Below are 19,438 nucleotides of genomic sequence, written 5' to 3' on the forward strand. Positions count from 1 at the left end.
TAATAAGCATTGGCGCGCTAGATGTACTAGGGGCCTCCTGCGTGGGCAAAACTGGTGTAGACACAGTAGGAGATGATGTAGTATCATGTCTACTCCCCTCATCTGAGGAATCATCTTGGGCAATTTCATTATCTGTGGCAGTACTGTCCTTACTTTGTTTGGACGCTATGGCACAATTATCACACAATTTTGAATGGGGAGACACATTGGCTTTCATACATATAGAACATAGCTTATCCGAAGGCACAGACATGTTAAACAGGCTTAAACTTGTCAATAAAGCACAAAAAAACGTTTTAAAACAAAACCGTTACTGTCACTTTAAATTTTAAACAGAGTACACTTTATTACTGAATATGTGAAAAAGTATGAAGGAATTGTTCAAAATTTACCAAAATTTCACCACAGTGTCTTAAAGCATTAAAAGTATTGCACACCAATTTTCAGAGCTTTAACCCTTAAAATAACGGAACCGGAGCCGTTTACAAAATAAACCCCTATACAGTCCCAGCTACAGTCTTTGCTGTGACCTAACCAAGCCCAGAGGGGAATACGATACCAAATGACGCCTTCTAGAAACTTTTCCAACTATTTTCAGGTCCTCACACATGCATCTGCATGTCTTGCTCTCAAAAACAACTGCACAGTAATGGCGCAAAAATGAGGCTCAGCCTACAACTGGGAAGGCCCTTCCTGACTGGAAAAGGTGTCTAACATAGTGCCTGACGTTAAAAAACGTTCCCCAAGTTTATAAGTGTGAATTATCAGCATAAACATGTATAAAATGTCCAAATAAAGCAATCGATTTAGCCCATAAAAGTGTCCACCAGTTTTATAGCCCATATTAAGCCCTTTATTCTGTTTGAAACTAAGAAAATGGCTTACCGGTCCCCATGAGGGGAAATGACAGCCTTCCAGCATTACATGGTCTTGTTAGAAATATGGCTAGTCATACCTTAAGCAGAAAAGTCTGCTAACTGTTTCCCCCAACTGAAGTTACTTCATCTCAACAGTCCTATGTGGAAACAGCAATCGATTTTAGTTACTGTCTGCTAAAATCATCTTCCTCTCACAAACAGAAATCTTCATCCTTTTCTGTTTCAGAGTAAATAGTACATACCAGCACTATTTTAAAATAACAAACTCTTGATAGTAGAATAAAAAAAAACTACATTTAAACAACACATACTATTAACCATCTCCGTGGAGATGTTGCCTGTGCAACGGCAAAGAGAATGACTGGGGTGGGCGGAGCCTAGGAGGGACTATATGGCCAGCTTTGCTGGGACTCTTTGCCATTTCCTGTTGGGGAAGAGATATTCCCACAAGTAAGGATGACGCCGTGGACCGGACACACCAATGTTGGAGAAATGTAAATTTTTATGGATTAGAGTGCCCCTGTTTTTAATCAAATTTTTAAAAAAACTGGCACTTTAGCATCAAAATTGACATTCACTTTAAGTAACATTTATAGATAATAGAAAATGTTATAATATTGCAAAGTATTACACTGCCCTCACACAGCTACTTCATAATGACACCCAGCTGGCAATATTTTCTGTGGAAAACACTTTATGGGTTGTAGGTCAACTAGTAAAAGACAAAATAGTTTATTCGGTTTCTTCTATTTATAGCCTCATATTTTTTAAAACCGTCAGGCATTGGTCAATTTCATTGTTTTTTTCAGATTTCTATCCCTTCCCAAAATACGCATTCAAGGATTGAAAATATGTCCTTGCATTGCATGCAGCAATGTGTATTTACTGCTATATGCCGAACAACCTTGTCTGCATATTCTCTTGTTGTTTGTTTTATATTGGTCTGTAATTGTCCTCAGCAGAAGAGAGAGATAACATGACAGTGCCCAGTACTTTATAGAAATTTAAGTTCTTTATAGAATTAATATTGAAGATATAACTATAAAGGTTGAAAACGGTGTGCTTGATTATCCATCATTTGGGGATGTGGGAGCACATTTATAAACTAAAACACATTAGGGCCACAGGTAGGCTCCGTGTTGGTACAAGAAGCAACTTCAGTTTAAAGGATAACTGAGCTGGGTTACTTTAAGGGGGAGTAAGGTTGTAGTAGTGTGATCCACAGACAGCAGATTTATTAATAACAATATTTGGGTTAGTTGTTGGCTGAAAAATAAAACTTTAAAACCGACCTATAACTAAATACAATCTATAAAACATATCTGAAGTTACTGTGTTTTCTAACTCCAGTCTAGAAGAATACATAACATTATTATATGGCACTTTAACAGCGAGATTATTAGTGCACAAGTTAATGGCAGATTCTGATCTGTGAACCATCTGAAGGTTTTGTGTATTTACTATGTATAACTTATGATGTAACCGGTATTGTTCCTCCTTCATACCAGTTACATGCAGGATTGTCATAGCTGCTTCTTGGCTATACAGAGATTTAACCTACAGCCCCTTCTCCCCCAGGTGCCAACCCACTGCAGAAGAACGACATGGGGCACAGTCCTCTAGACTATGCGCGAGAAGGGGAGATTAAAAAGCTGCTTAAATCATGGGAGACCAAGGTATGTTTATCTCCTATATGATCGTAAACATTGTATTATTTGATCGTAACTACTGTATTATGGGATTGTAACGACTGTATTATGGGATTGTAACGACTGTATTATGGGATTGTAACCACTGTATTATGGGATTGTAACCACTGTATTATGGGATTGTAACCACTGTATTATGGGATTGCATCCGCTGTATTTTGTGGTTGCAACTGCTGTATTTTGTGGTTGCAACTGCTGTGTTATGTGGTTGCAACTGCTGTGTTATGTGGTTGCAACTGCTGTGTTATGTGGTTGCAACTGCTGTGTTATGTGGTTGCAACTGCTGTGTTATGTGGTTGCAACTGCTGTGTTATGTGGTTGCAACTGCTGTGTTATGTGGTTGCAACTGCTGTGTTATGTGGTTGCAACTGCTGTGTTATGTGGTTGCAACTGCTGTGTTATGTGGTTGCACCTGCTGTGTTATGTGGTTGCACCTGCTGTGTTATGTGGTTGCACCTGCTGTGTTATGTGGTTGCACCTGCTGTGTTATGTGGTTGCACCTGCTGTGTTATGTGGTTGCACCTGCTGTGTTATGTGGTTGCACCTGCTGTGTTATGTGGTTGCAACTCTGCTGTGTTATGTGGTTGCAACTCTGCTGTGTTATGTGGTTGCAACTCTGCTGTGTTATGTGGTTGCAACTCTGCTGTGTTATGTGGTTGCAACTCTGCTGTGTTATGTGGTTGCAACTCTGCTGTGTTATGTGGTTGCAACTCTGCTGTGTTATGTGGTTGCAACTCTGCTGTGTTATGTGGTTGCAACTCTGCTGTGTTATGTGGTTGCAACTCTGCTGTGTTATGTGGTTGCAACTCTGCTGTGTTATGTGGTTGCAACTCTGCTGTGTTATGTGGTTGCACCTGCTGTGTTATGTGGTTGCAACTCTGCTGTGTTATGTGGTTGCAACTCTGCTGTGTTGTTATGTGGTTGCACCTGCTGTGTTGTTATGTGGTTGCACCTGCTGTGTTGTTATGTGGTTGCAACTGCTGTGTTATGTGGTTGCAACTGCTGTGTTATGTGGTTGCAACTGCTGTGTTATGTGGTTGCAACTGCTGTGTTATGTGGTTGCAACTGCTGTGTTATGTGGTTGCAACTGCTGTGTTATGTGGTTGCAACTGCTGTGTTATGTGGTTGCAACTGCTGTGTTATGTGGTTGCAACTGCTGTGTTATGTGGTTGCAACTGCTGTGTTATGTGGTTGCAACTGCTGTGTTATGTGGTTGCAACTGCTGTGTTATGTGGTTGCAACTGCTGTGTTATGTGGTTGCAACTCTGCTGTGTTATGTGGTTGCAACTCTGCTGTGTTATGTGGTTGCAACTCTGCTGTGTTATGTGGTTGCAACTCTGCTGTGTTATGTGGTTGCAACTCTGCTGTGTTATGTGGTTGCAACTCTGCTGTGTTATGTGGTTGCAACTCTGCTGTGTTATGTGGTTGCAACTCTGCTGTGTTATGTGGTTGCAACTCTGCTGTGTTATGTGGTTGCAACTCTGCTGTGTTATGTGGTTGCAACTCTGCTGTGTTATGTGGTTGCAACTCTGCTGTGTTATGTGGTTGCAACACTGCTGTGTTATGTGGTTGCAACACTGCTGTGTTATGTGGTTGCAACACTGCTGTGTTATGTGGTTGCAACACTGCTGTGTTATGTGGTTGCAACACTGCTGTGTTATGTGGTTGCAACACTGCTGTGTTATGTGGTTGCAACACTGCTGTGTTATGTGGTTGCAACACTGCTGTGTTATGTGGTTGCAACACTGCTGTGTTATGTGGTTGCAACACTGCTGTGTTATGTGGTTGCAACACTGCTGTGTTATGTGGTTGCAACACTGCTGTGTTATGTGGTTGCAACACTGCTGTGTTATGTGGTTGCAACACTGCTGTGTTATGTGGTTGCAACACTGCTGTGTTATGTGGTTGCAACACTGCTGTGTTATGTGGTTGCAACACTGCTGTGTTATGTGGTTGCAACACTGCTGTGTTATGTGGTTGCAACACTGCTGTGTTATGTGGTTGCAACACTGCTGTGTTATGTGGTTGCAACACTGCTGTGTTATGTGGTTGCAACACTGCTGTGTTATGTGGTTGCAACACTGCTGTGTTATGTGGTTGCAACACTGCTGTGTTATGTGGTTGCAACACTGCTGTGTTATGTGGTTGCAACACTGCTGTGTTATGTGGTTGCAACACTGCTGTGTTATGTGGTTGCAACACTGCTGTGTTATGTGGTTGCAACACTGCTGTGTTATGTGGTTGCAACACTGCTGTGTTATGTGGTTGCAACACTGCTGTGTTATGTGGTTGCAACACTGCTGTGTTATGTGGTTGCAACACTGCTGTGTTATGTGGTTGCAACACTGCTGTGTTATGTGGTTGCAACACTGCTGTGTTATGTGGTTGCAACACTGCTGTGTTATGTGGTTGCAACACTGCTGTGTTATGTGGTTGCAACACTGCTGTGTTATGTGGTTGCAACACTGCTGTGTTATGTGGTTGCAACACTGCTGTGTTATGTGGTTGCAACACTGCTGTGTTATGTGGTTGCAACACTGCTGTGTTATGTGGTTGCAACACTGCTGTGTTATGTGGTTGCAACACTGCTGTGTTATGTGGTTGCAACACTGCTGTGTTATGTGGTTGCAACACCGCTGTGTTATGTGGTTGCAACACCGCTGTGTTATGTGGTTGCAACACCGCTGTGTTATGTGGTTGCAACACTGCTGTGTTATGTGGTTGCAACACTGCTGTGTTATGTGGTTGCAACACTGCTGTGTTATGTGGTTGCAACACTGCTGTGTTATGTGGTTGCAACACTGCTGTGTTATGTGGTTGCAACACTGCTGTGTTATGTGGTTGCAACACTGCTGTGTTATGTGGTTGCAACACTGCTGTGTTATGTGGTTGCAACTCTGCTGTGTTATGTGGTTGCAACACTGCTGTGTTATGTGGTTGCAACACTGCTGTGTTATGTGGTTGCAACACTGCTGTGTTATGTGGTTGCAACACTGCTGTGTTATGTGGTTGCAACACTGCTGTGTTATGTGGTTGCAACACTGCTGTGTTATGTGGTTGCAACACTGCTGTGTTACGTGGTTGTAACCATTGTATTAAGCTGATGCTTTGGCTGAATACTAGTTAATCAGTCTGGTAGTAGGAACCAGTTCACACATTTCAGGGTGCTGTGCTGTACATACGCACGTGCGTACATAAAGACAGATATTACTCAGCATATATATATTGTGACGACAACGGTCTTCAGATAGTGATAATGATAACTGTATATTAGAATAACCCCACACAATAAGTATTTTAATTAAAGTACTGCTTGAAAGCTGTGTTATAAAAGGGCAGATAATGAGGAGCAACAGCAGCACAAACCTAAAACCAATACCCTGCTGTGTCCTACTGAGGAGCCGCAGTGTTTACAGGCCCTGACTTTACCTATGTGTTTGACCCCTTTAAGAGTGTTAAAAATGCTTACCTTGTGCCAGTAATGCATAAATGACTGTACCTATACACAGCACATAATCCTAACTATAGAGCAGTACTGTATAGAGGTTGCATATTATTACCCAGCACTCCTCTGGTGATATGAAACAAACTCTTCTACAGGATTTAGCTATATACAAACAGTGGCAGTCTGTATAGCTGTATCACATATCCCAGCATGCACGTCTTCATAAAGACCATAAAACTTCCCACACAGTATACACTACTGTCTTATAATACTATACACCTTGTTACTATATAGTTCCCAGCATGCACCTCTTTATAAAGACCATAAACCTTCCCACACAGTATACACTACTGTCTTATAATACTATACACCTTGTTACTATATCTTTCTCAGCATGCACCTCTTTATTAAATACCGACGATAAACCTTCTCACACAGTATACGCCTCTGTCTGATAATACCGTACACCTTGTTACTATATAGTTCCCAGCATTCACCTCTTTATTACATGATTCTAACTATATGCCCTGTCACACAGTATACACCTCTGTCTGATAATACCATATACCTTGTTACTATATAGTTCCCAGCATGCACCTCTTTATTAAATACCGACGATAAACCATCTCACACAGTATACTCCTCTGTCTGATAATACCATATACCTTGTTACTATATAGTTCCCAGCATGCACCTCTTTATTAAATACCGACGATAAACCTTCTCACACAGTATACTCCTCTGTCTGATAATACCGTACACCTTGTTACTATATAGTTCCCAGCATGCACCTCTTTATTACATGATTCTAGCTAACTATAAACCATCTCACCCAGTATACTCCTCTCTGATAATACCATATACCTTGTTACTATATAGTTCCCAGCATGCACCTCTTTATTAAATACCGACGATAAACCTTCTCACACAGTATACTCCTCTGTCTGATAATACCATATACCTTGTTACTATATAGTTCCCAGCATGCACCTCTTTATTAAATACCAACGATAAACCTTCTCACACAGTATACTCCTCTGTCTGATAATACCATATACCTTGTTACTATATAGTTCCCAGCATGCACCTCTTTATTAAATACCGACGATAAACCTTCTCACACAGTATACTCCTCTGTCTGATAATACCGTACACCTTGTTACTATATAGTTCCCAGCATGCACCTCTTTATTACATGATTCTAACTATATGCCCTGTCACACAGTATACACCTCTGTCTGATAATACCATGCACGTTGTTACTATATAGTTCCCAGCATGCACCTCTTTATTAGATGATACTAACTATGAACCCTGTCACACAGTATACTCCTCTATCTGATAATACCATACACGTTGTTACTATATAGTTCCCAGCATGCACCTTTTTATTAGATGATACTAACTATGAACCCTGTCACACAGTATACTCCTCTATCTGATAATACCGTACAACTTGTTACTGTATAGTTCCCAGCATGCACCTCTTTATTAGATGATACTAACTATAAACCCTGTCAGCCAGTATACACCTCTGTCTGATAATACCGTACAACTTGTTACTATATAGTTCCCAGCATGCACCTCTTTATTAGATGATACTAACCATAAAACTTCTCACACAGTATTACACCTCTGTCTGATAATACCGTACACCTTGTTACTATATTGTTCCCAGCATGCACCTCTTTATTAGATAATACAGACGATAAACCTTCTCACACAGTATACACCTCTGTCTGATAATACCATACACGTTGTTACTATATAGTTCCCAGCATGCACCTCTTTATTAGATGATACTAACTATAAACCCTGTCACCCAGTATACACCTCTGTCTGATAATACCATACACGTTGTTACTATATAGTTCCCAGCATGCACCTCTTTATTAGATAATACTGACGATAAACCTTCTCACACAGTATTACACCTCTGTCTGTTAATACCGTACACCTTGTTACTATATAGTTCCCAGCATGCACCTCTTTATTAGATGATACTAACTATAAACCCTGTCACCCAGTATACACCTCTGTCTGATAATACCGTACACGTTGTTACTATATAGTTCCCAGCATGCACTTCTTTATTAGATGATACTAACTATAAACCCTGTCACACAGTATACACCTCTGTCTGATAATACCGTACAACTTGTTACTATATAGTTCCCAGCATGCACTTCTTTATTAGATGATACTAACTATAAACCCTGTCACACAGTATACACCTCTGTCTGATAATACCATACACGTTGTTACTATATAGTTCCCAGCATGCACCTCTTTATTAGATGATACTAACTATAAACCCTGTCACCCAGTATACACCTCTTTCTGATAATACCATACACGTTGTTACTGTATAGTTCCCAGCATGCACTTCTTTATTAGATGATACTAACTATAAACCCTGTCACCCAGTATACTCCTCTGTCTGATAATACCGTACACCTTGTTACTATATTGTTCCCAGCATGCACCTCTTTATTAGATAATACAGACCATAAACCTTCTCACACAGTATACACCTCTGTCTGATAATACCGTACACCTTGTTACTATATTGTTCCCAGCATGCACCTCTTTATTAGATAATACTGACGATAAACCTTCTCACACAGTATTACACCTCTGTCTGATAATACCGTACAACTTGTTACTGTATAGTTCCCAGCATGCACCTCTTTATTAGATGATACTAACCATAAACCTTCTCACACAGTATTACACCTCTGTCTGATAATACCGTACAACTTGTTACTATATAGTTCCCAGCATGCACCTCTTTATTAGATAATACAGACCATAAACCTTCTCACACAGTATACACCTCTGTCTGATAATACCGTACAACTTGTTACTATATAGTTCCCAGCATGCACTTCTTTATTAAATGATGCTAACTATAAACCCTGTCACACAGTATACACCTCTGTCTGATAATACCGTACACCTCTTCATTTAATAGTAACAGACATACACACATACGCCACAACTAAACCATAACAGCCCTCACGTTGAATATTTATGGCAAGTTGTAGTGAGGGCAGGAATAAGTTAGTTACAGAGAGAGGCAGAACTATCTGCTGTATTAATGAGGCACACGTGGGCATTGTGTGTTGCAACAGGGGGGCGGTAGAGACAATTGCAACCATGTACTGCAGTCATTCCTTGTGACAGACCTAAACATCAGAAATAAAGCATGATGGGGCCGTATTGTGATCTTTAGACATTAAAGGGAACGTTGTATATTTATTTGGGTTTTTTTTTCTCTTTCTTTTTATGTTTTCTTTTCCTTTTAATAGAAAAAATTGTTTAAATTATATTTTCAACTAATATAATGATATCAGCTATGTGCTGCTTATTATAATTGGCTGAAAGACCCCTGTTTCTCTTTTGGGGAAGAATAGCCCTCTTTTGGGCAAAACAAGAGGATTAAAAGAACTACATAATCCCTTTACGATGGACACTGTGTTCTATAGTGTTATATTCCCAGGTCTGTCCCACCTATTTATAAGAGGTAATAATTAGATATGTATGATATTATAAGTGACTCTTTCACTGCCAGTGAATCTGCTTTACTGCCGCCAATACCTGTGTCTCCGCAGCACTAAGAGTCAGTATCTGGCTCTGTCTGCCCATAAAATGAATCTGCTTATAAACCACCAAGAACTGACATGGGAATGTGATGAACAGTCAGCTGGAGGGGACGGGCCCCTGGCAGCCAGCAATTCTGTATCCACTCTCTAGTGGGACTCTGCAGGAATTTATGGCTCATTTTAATCACAGACTGAGAATGAATTGGCAGCAGTATTTAAACTAAGCTCTGCACATATATTTTATTTGCATGATGCACTGACATTTGTTTTGTTTCTTTTTGTTTTTATTCTCCCATTAAACCTCTTGCACAAAACCTGCTGACCCACTAACGTGATTTACTTGTTCTTGCGGCAGTCGTATTTACCTTGTCCGTACATGCCATCTGCTTTCCACATACCTGCGCCAAGACTGCTATATATCCCCTCAGCTTCTGTAGCAGATCTCAGGGGCCGTCGTGTTACACTTTTTCTCTAAGGAGTTCATTTCCTCAGTGTATTTGATTATGTTTTACAATATTGCCCTCTGTTTTGTAAACCATCTGCATAGTTTATTCTAAAGCATAATCCACAGCTAAATGCCATAGTAGTAGTTGTTCAGTGACAAGACTGAATGGTCCCTGTATGGGTCAAAATATGGGAAATTAAATTCTCCTTTCCAGTTTTTGAAACTCTAGTGTGTGTGTATGTGTATATATATATATATATATATATATATATATATATATATATATATATATACACAACAGCAATTTAAAATATGGGGAGGCGAAAAGTGAGTTTAGAATCCAAAATGTAGAGAAAATAACTCATTGTGTAAACCATTTACAAATCTAGAAAAGTCAGAAGATAAGGTATAAGCAAGTCTTCTGACTTGTCTAGATTTGTAAATGCAGTGCCAGAGAAATTGTGTAGGCTGGATAAATACTATGCAGTGCCGGTGAGTACTGATGTTTTTCCAATACTTAAAAGGCTTACAGAAATTATTAGTAAGGAGTGGGATAGGCCCGGTGTGCCCTTTTCCCCACCTCCTATATTTAGAAAAATGTTTCCAATAGATGCCACTACACGGGACTTATGGCAGACTGTCCCTAAGGTGGAGGGAGCAGTTTCTACTTTAGCAAAGCGTACCACTATCCCGGTTGAGGACAGTTGTGCTTTTTCAGATCCAATGGATAAAAAATTAGAGGGTTACCTTAAGAAAATGTTTCTCCAACATTGGTGTGTCCGGTCCACGGCGTCATCCTTACTTGTGGGATATTCTCTTCCCCAACAGGAAATGGCAAAGAGTCCCAGCAAAGCTGGTCACATGATCCCTCCTAGGCTCCGCCCACCCCAGTCATTCTCTTTGCCGTTGCACAGGCAACATCTCCACGGAGATGGTTAAGAGTTTTTTTGGTGTTTAAATGTAGTTTTTAGTTTTTAGTTTTTTGTAGTCACTGCTGCGGCGGCATTCTGGTTTGAGGCCCTGGAAGAGGCAATCCATACAGCTCCATTGACTGAAATTGTTGACAAGCTTAGAACTCTTAAGCTAGCGAACTCATTTGTTTCTGATGCCATTGTTCATTTGACTAAACTAACGGCTAAGAATTCCGGATTCGCCATCCAGGCGCGTAGGGCGCTATGGCTCAAATCCTGGTCAGCTGATGTGACTTCAAAGTCTAAATTACTCAACATTCCTTTCAAGGGGCAGACCTTATTCGGGCCTGGTTTGAAAGAAATTATTGCTGACATTACTGGAGGTAAGGGTCATACCCTTCCTCAGGACAGGGCCAAATCAAAGGCCAAACAGTCTAATTTTCGTGCCTTTCGAAATTTCAAGGCAGGTGCAGCATCAACTTCCTCTGCTTCAAAACAAGAGGGAACTTTTGCTCAATCCAAGCAGGCCTGGAAACCTAACCAGTCCTGGAACAAGGGCAAGCAGGCCAGAAAGCCTGCTGCTGCCTCTAAGACAGCATGAAGGAGCGGCCCCCTATCCGACAGCGGATCTAGTAGGGGGCAGACTCTCTCTCTTCGCCCAGGCGTGGGCAAGAGATGTTCAGGATCCCTGGGCGTTGGAGATCATATCTCAGGGATATCTTCTGGACTTCAAAGCTTCTCCTCCACAAGGGAGATTTCACCTTTCAAGATTATCTGCAAACCAGATAAAGAAAGAGGCATTCCTAAGCTACGCACAAGATCTCCTTGTAATGGGAGTGATCCATCCAGTTCCGCGGACGGAACAAGGACAGGGGTTTTATTCAAATCTGTTTGTGGTTCCCAAAAAAGAGGGAACCTTCAGACCAATTTTGGATTTAAAGATCCTAAACAAATTCCTTAGAGTTCCGTCATTCAAGATGGAAACTATTCGAACCATTTTACCCATGATCCAAGAGGGTCAGTACATGACCACAGTGGACTTAAAGGATGCCTACCTTCACATTCCGATTCACAAGAATCATCATCAGTTCCTGAGGTTTGCCTTTCTAGACAGGCATTACCAATTTGTAGCTCTTCCATTCGGGTTGGCTACAGCCCCAAGAATTTTTACAAAGGTTCTGGGCTCACTTCTGGCGGTCCTAAGACCGCGAGGCATCCTGATACAGGACGACATCCTGATACAGGCGTCAAGCTTTCAAATTGTCAAATCTCATACAGAGATAGTTCTGGCATTCCTGAGGTCGCATGGGTGGAAAGTGAACGAAGAAAAGAGTTCTCTATCTCCTCTCACGAGAGTTTCCTTCCTAGGGACTCTAATAGATTCTGTAGAAATGAAAATTTACCTAACAGAGTCCAGGTTATCAAAACTTCTAAATGCTTGCCGTGTTCTTCACTCCATTCCGCACCCCACGGTGGCTCAGTGCATGGAAGTAATCGGCTTAATGGTAGCGGCGATGGACATAGTGCCATTCGCGCGCCTGCATCTCAGACCGCTGCAATTATGCATGCTCAGTCAGTGGAATGGGGATTACACAGATTTGTCCCCTCTACTAAATCTGGATCAGGAAACCAGAGATTCTCTTCTCTGGTGGTTATCTCGGGCCCAGCTGTCCAAGGATATGACCTTTCGCAGACCAGATTGGACAATTGTAACAACAGATGCCAGCCTTCTAGGTTGGGGTGCAGTCTGGAACTCCCTGAAGGCTCAGGGTTCATGGACTCAGGAGGAGAAACTCCTCCCAATAAATATTCTGGAGTTAAGAGCAATATTCAATGCTCTTCTGGCTTGGCCTCAGCTAGCAACACTGAGGTTCATCAGATTTCAGTCGGACAACATCACGACTGTGGCTTACATCAACCATCAAGGGGGAACCAGGAATTCCCTAGCGATGTCAGAAGTCTCCAAGATAATTTGCTGGGCAGAGACTCACTCTTGCCACCTGTCGGCGATCCATATCCCAGGTGTAGAGAACTGGGAGGCTGATTTTCTAAGTCGTCAGACTTTTCATCCGGGGGAATGGGAACTCCATCTGGAGGTGTTTGCTCAATTGGTTCTCCGTTGGGGCAAACCAGAATTGGATCTCATGGCGTCTCGCCAGAACGCCAAGCTTCCTTGTTACGGATCCAGGTTCAGGGACCCAGAAGCGGCACTGATAGATGCTCTAGCAGCGCCTTGGTTCTTCAACCTGGCTTATGTGTTTCCACCGTTTCCTCTGCTCCCTCGTCTGATTGCCAAAATCAAACCGGAAAGAGCATCGGTGATATTGATAGCGCCTGCGTGGCCACGCAGGACCTGGTATGCAGACCTAGTGGACATGTCATCCTTTCCACCATGGACTCTGCCTCTGAGATAAGACCTTCTAATACAAGGTCCTTTCAATCATCCGAATCTACTTTCTCTGAGACTGACTGCATGGAGATTGAACGCTTGATCCTATCAAAGCGTGGCTTCTCCGAGTCAGTAATTGATACCTTAATACAGGCACGAAAGCCTGTCACCAGGAAAATTTACCACAAGATATGTCGTAAATATCTTCATTGGTGTGAATCCAAGAATTACTCATGGAGTAGGGTTAGGATTCCTAGGATATTGTCCTTCCTCCAAGAGGGTTTGGACAAAGGATTATCAGCTAGTTCTTTAAAGGGACAGATTTCTGCTCTGTCTATTCTTTTACACAAGCGTCTGGCAGAAGTTCCAGACGTTCAGGCATTTTGTCAGGCTTTAGTTAGAATTAAGCCTGGGTTTAAACCTGTTGCTCCTCCATGGAGCTTAAACTTGGTTCTTAAAGTTCTTCAAGGGGTTCAGTTTGAACCCCTTCATTCTATTGATATCAAACTTCTTTCATGGAAAGTTATTTTTCTGATGGCTATTTCCTCGGCTCGAAGAGTCTCGGAGTTATCTGCCTTACATTGTGATTCTCCTTATCTGATCTTTCATTGAGATAAAGTTGTTCTGCGTACAAAACCTGGGTTTTTACCTAAAGTGGTTTCTAACAAGAATATCAATCAAGAGATTGTTGTTCCATCATTATGTCCTAATCCTTCTTCAAAGAAGGAACGTCTTTTGCATAATCTAGACGTAGTCCGTGCCTTGAAGTTTTACTTACAGGCTACTAAAGATTTTCGCCAAACATCTAACCTGTTTGTTGTTTACTCTGGACAGAGGAGAGGTCAGAAGGCCTCAGCAACCTCTCTCTCTTTTTGGCTTCGGAGTATAATCCGTTTAGCCTATGAGACTGCTGGACAGCAGCCTCCTGAAAGGATTACAGCTCATTCTACTAGAGCTGTGGCTTCCACCTGGGCCTTTAAAAATGAGGCCTCTGTTGAACAGATTTGCAAGGCTGCAACTTGGTCTTCCCTTCATACTTTTTCCAAATTTTACAAATTTGATACTTTTGCTTCTTCTGAGGCTGTTTTTGGGAGAAAGGTTCTACAGGCAGTGGTTCCTTCCGTTTAAGTTCCTGCCTTGTCCCTCCCATCATCCGTGTACTTTAGCTTTGGTATTGGTATCCCACAAGTAATGGATGATCCATGGACTGGATACACTTAACAAGAGAAAACATAATTTATGCTTACCTGATAAATTTATTTCTCTTGTAGTGTATCCAGTCCATGGCCCGCCCTGTCCTTTTCAGGCAGGTCTAAATTTTAATTAAACTACAGTCACCACTACACCCTATGGTTTCTCCTTTTCTCGGCTTGTTTCGGTCGAATGACTGGATATGGCAGTGAGGGGAGGAGCTATATAGTAGCTCTGCTGTGGGTGATCCTCTTGCAACTTCCTGTTGGGAAGGAGAATATCCCACGAGTAATGGATGATCCGTGGACTGGATACACTACAAGAGAAATAAATTTATCAGGTAAGCATAAATTATGTTTTTATATAAAATTGGGATCTTAGTCACACAATATGGCCATATTTTGCTTAGCCAGTCACCACTTACAAGGTACCCCAATATAGACTGGTCCTAACATTACAGTCCTTTTGTCACAGAGGGCTGAATCATTCCTGCTTTTACTCTTCATAATAGAATGAGACTCCCTGGCTTAATATTCACAACTCTATTACACTGTCATGAGCACACCGTGCAAAATATACAGTATATGTTCAACTGCTTTCAATTTAGTTTAGTTTTTTATTTAATAGCTAATTATGTAATTAGAAATCTGGTATATTAAGATTGATGGGTAGTTACTGGGGAACATTTCATATGAATCTGTTCAGTAGTATTTCAGATTTCCTTTAATAAGGCAGGGAGAGTTAACAACTTCATTCCTTACTGTTGGGAAATACAACACCTGGCCACAAGGAGGAGGCAAAGACACCCCAGCCAAAGGCTTACATATCCCTACCACTTCCCTTATCCCCCAGTTATTCTTTGCCTTTCGTCACTATAGGAGGTGGCAGAGAAGTGGCAGAAGATTTGGATAGTCCTGTAATGGGTATGTTCCCTTTGAGAAAGGACTGGAGTTTTAAGTAATCATTTCAACCTCTCAGTGAGAGTTTGGTGAAAGTTAGAGTTTTGGAGATGCAGGGAAAGGGTTTTTGCGAACCCATCCAGACTGGCGCTAATGGCTCCTGAGTGTTGAGTGTGTAACAGCAAGCAGTGCAACTTGTCAAGTCCATGTCAGAAGCGCTGCTGCAAGACTGTCACACTTGAGAGGCTGTGCCTGTTCCACAGCATGGATCCTGGAGGGTAAGACCGTTTTTTATATATACAATTTAAAACGCTTTACAGGGTCACAGTGTGGCTCCTTTATACCTCGATAGGATCAATGGTTAATATCTCATTCAGGGAGATTATTTGAACAGTTTGGGGATTTTTATCTGCTTAATGTGAGAGTTTTTATAGGCTCATAGACTGTTTTTTGGCTTGGAAAAAACAGGTTTCACTTTCGTTTTTGAAGTGTTACGCAGCTCATAATAGCTTGGCGCCCTTTTTCATAGCAGGTGAAGTTACGTCTTACGTACCACGTGACCAGGTGAGGTCTCTTTCATTTCCTAAGATCCTGCTTCAGACATCAATCCTGAGGAGAGCGTTTGCGCTGTTAAGCTATCTGGGTCTAGGAGGTGGTGAGTGCCCCAGCCATTGGGAGTATTATGGTGCCGTTTTTTTTAAATAAAAGCGTTTTTTTTTCCTTCTGGGGGTATATACAAAGCTATGGAAAACTCTGATATTACATTAGAAGGTTCCACTACTTCTGTACTGATTAATAATTCGTTTTTATTTTGTGAGGAGGCTGTGGTTTGCCGCCTGCTCAATTTTCTTCTTAAATGGAAAGAGTTCACAGCTGCATTCATTACTTTTGGGAAATAAGAACCTGGCCACCAGGAGGAGGCAAAGACAACCCAGCCAAAGGCTTAAATACTCCTCCCACTCCCCTCATCCCCCAGTCATTCTTTGCCTTTCATCCCAGGAGGTTAGTAGAGAAGTGTCAGAATTTTTTTTTTTTCTCTTATGGAGGGTAGTACTCTTCGGCATGGGACAGGAGTTTTATGTAGTCCTGTCAGTCTCTCAGTGAGAGCATGGATGAAAGTTAGAGTCCAGAGATGCAGGGAGAGTCTTTCTGCGAAACCATCCCCACTCAGATTAACAGCTCCTCAAGCAATCGACGTTGTCGAACTTCGCTCCACTGCCTGCCTTCTTTTCTCAAGTTCATGGCGGAGGAGATGCTACTATCCATCACACTTGAAAGGCTGTGTTCCTGTTCCATGATGTAGATTCCGGTAAGATTGTTTCATTTTACTTTATTCATCAATGTACAGTAATGTGTTTTCCCGAGAGGCTACCACCTTGCGAGTCTAACTTATCATAAGAGTCTCAGTGAGTCTCTTGTAGTATCTTGGAAATCGAGGGTTAATATCTCCTGAGGGGGGTTATTAAACAGGGGGGTTTATAATCATGTTTGTTATGTGATTCAACCTGCTTATGTGTGATGTTTATGGGCTCGTGGTTTGGAACATTGAGGCCTTTGGAAGTGAGGCGGCCTTTTGGTTGGGCGCGTTTTTTTCGACTGTACAGTTCACCTTGTGTTCGGGCGTGATTATGTTCTGTTTTTCATTTCCGCATTCCCGAATGTGTGCCGAAGGAAATGTTCTAGTCCGCAGGGGTCTGGTCATAGGAGGTGGTGAGTGCCCCAGCCATTGGTGTCAGGTGCCGTTTTTGTTTTTACTACTTTAATACATATTTATATATCCTCTATCCAGTTATGGAGTATTCTGATGCTGAGACTGTGCTAATTTCAGATTCAGTTACGGAGGATTCTGATACTATTTTGATTTCAGATTCTGTGTCCGGTGACGAATCCGGATTGGCCTCGTTGACACATGTCAACCAGTTTTGTTCCATATGCCATTTCAGAGCGCCTGGTTCCTCGGACTCTGGGAATCAAGGGACTGCTGAACCATCTGCCTCTGGGGGTCCTGTCCTCCGAGAAGCGAGTTCCCTACCAATTCATACTTCTACACATGCGGGTGACACAGTTTCTGATTCCTCCATGCAGGGTGGCGTGTTCCCCCAAGAGGTTGCAGCATGTTTTTGCTTCCACATAATGTTGGCGATTGTTCGTCTGCCGATTCCATACATTTATTTGAGAATGTGCTCGTGCCTTATTGTCCCAAGCCTTCCGCCTTGGGGCAGGGCCTCTACAGTTCCCCGCGGGTGTAACTGTCTCTGAGTGTTGTGCCTTTTGTTACAGGATTGCGCCCCTTCGTGTACTGCTCAGACATGTTTTTCAGTTATTGAATGATCCTATCGTTACCAGATACGGGGATTTTCCGTCTGCTTATTCGAATGGTGCACCTCATTAGACATGTGGGGTTGAATTAATCTCCTGATTGTCATTTGTTTGAGATCTTTCCCAGTTTTTAAAGATGGGGCTCCGTTTGGTTGGTCCTGTGGGTAGGCCTGTGTCTTTTTGGGCGTTAACCTCCGGGTTGCCTTATATTATTTTATATCCAATGGGATGTCTTTTATTTGTTTTTGTTTCCTTCTGGGATTGATACTCTTTATTACTTCTTCGGAAGTTGTTTTGGACATGTAAGTCCTATGTTAAAAATGTCTGTTTTTTCCCTATGAGGGAGAATTTATGCAGCTTGCCAGTTAGGACCCTATGTGCAGGCTGGTCCTGTCAGGTTCATTCTGTCTTGCGGCTGTTTAGACACGTGGCGCTGTTCTGATCGGCTGGTTCGGTAGAAGCGCTGAGTGCTCATGTTATCATTGTTTTTCATGTTCAACTAAGCATTCAAGAGGACCTGTGGGTCTGTGAGGTGGGAAGGATTGTTTGTCCTTATAGCCTTCAGTCATAGATGGCCGGGCAGGAGAGTTTTCCGCTGCGTCACTCTATCTTAAATCTGATTTCATCAGAACTTAGAGTTTTTCTCCCCCATATGGTGGAGGGTTGGAGGACTTAATTCCCCTTACTGCAGTTGAGCGGTTTGGCCTTCATTTTTAGGCCTCTGGATTGTCCTTTTGGGCTTGATCCAACAGCTTGTATGGGATAGCTGTCTAGCATGTGGAAGGTTTGCAGTTTGAAACCAGTTGCAGCTTTTGACACCTTACAGGTGTATGCGTAAGCTGTTTGTAGTGTGTCTAGATGCAGCTCTTACTCTTTGTACTGTCTGTCTGAGTTATGAGAGACCTTTGGGTCTACTTCCATTGTCTCCGGTTGAGTTGGATCTCCATTTAGGAATCTGTGTTTCCGGGTGATGGTTGTTCCCTGAGGGGACTTTGTTTAGCTCAGGGTTTTCCGGAGCTGGGTAGGCTTAGTGCCTTTCTCTTCCTTGTGTCCTCCACTTATGCAGAGGTGATAGGGAGACTAGTCCTGCTAGTAGGATTTTTTTGACCTTGAGGTATCCCTTGGTTGTCCTGAGGCTCTGGGAAGTATTTTCATACGACTTCTAGCCTTGCTCCTTGGAGTGTTGGACTTGGTGGTTCCTTTCTTTGGTCGGGGCTTTCGAGTTCTTCTCGCTATCCGGATTCTCTGGATATGCATCAATACCCTTATGTCTGGCTTTTTGGCCAGTTGGGGTGTTTAGTTCTAGGGTAAGATTTGCCTGAACTATTAGGTGCCCGGACCTGTTTTTCTCCCTAAGACTTCCAGTTTCTGAAGCTTCGCTTGGCCTTTTTCCTGACCCAGTCTTGGGTGGTTTTGGAATCTTGGATCTCAGGGCTGGTCGGGGTGTTCCACGGTAGTGGGAACTTGGGCTATGTCCTTGCTCCATCTACCTAACCTGGTCATAGTTGGCCAGGTTTTAGGAGTATTTTTTACTCTTTGCCACGGAGTAGCCCATTTCATCTGGTGGTTAGCTGTCTGGCTTGAGCCTCAAGGGTGGTGGGTTCATACCCAGCTGCTGGCGTTTATGTCCAATTTTTGGGGGGTCCT

General features: G+C 42.3%; 1 protein-coding gene across 3 annotated transcripts in view; it reads left to right on the forward strand.

Moving 5' to 3' along the window:
• CLPB (caseinolytic mitochondrial matrix peptidase chaperone subunit B) overlaps positions 1 to 19,438 on the forward strand; it is a 540,105-nt gene that overhangs the window by 189,427 nt on the left and 331,240 nt on the right. For all 3 annotated transcript variants that reach the window (XM_053708781.1, XM_053708783.1, XM_053708784.1), the window contains one exon: positions 2,457 to 2,554. In XM_053708781.1, coding sequence (XP_053564756.1) covers positions 2,457 to 2,554 — 98 coding nt within the window. The remainder of the gene's footprint in view (positions 1 to 2,456; positions 2,555 to 19,438) is intronic.

This window comes from Bombina bombina, chromosome 3, assembly GCF_027579735.1.
Source record: "Bombina bombina isolate aBomBom1 chromosome 3, aBomBom1.pri, whole genome shotgun sequence".
NCBI lineage: Eukaryota > Metazoa > Chordata > Amphibia > Anura > Bombinatoridae > Bombina > Bombina bombina.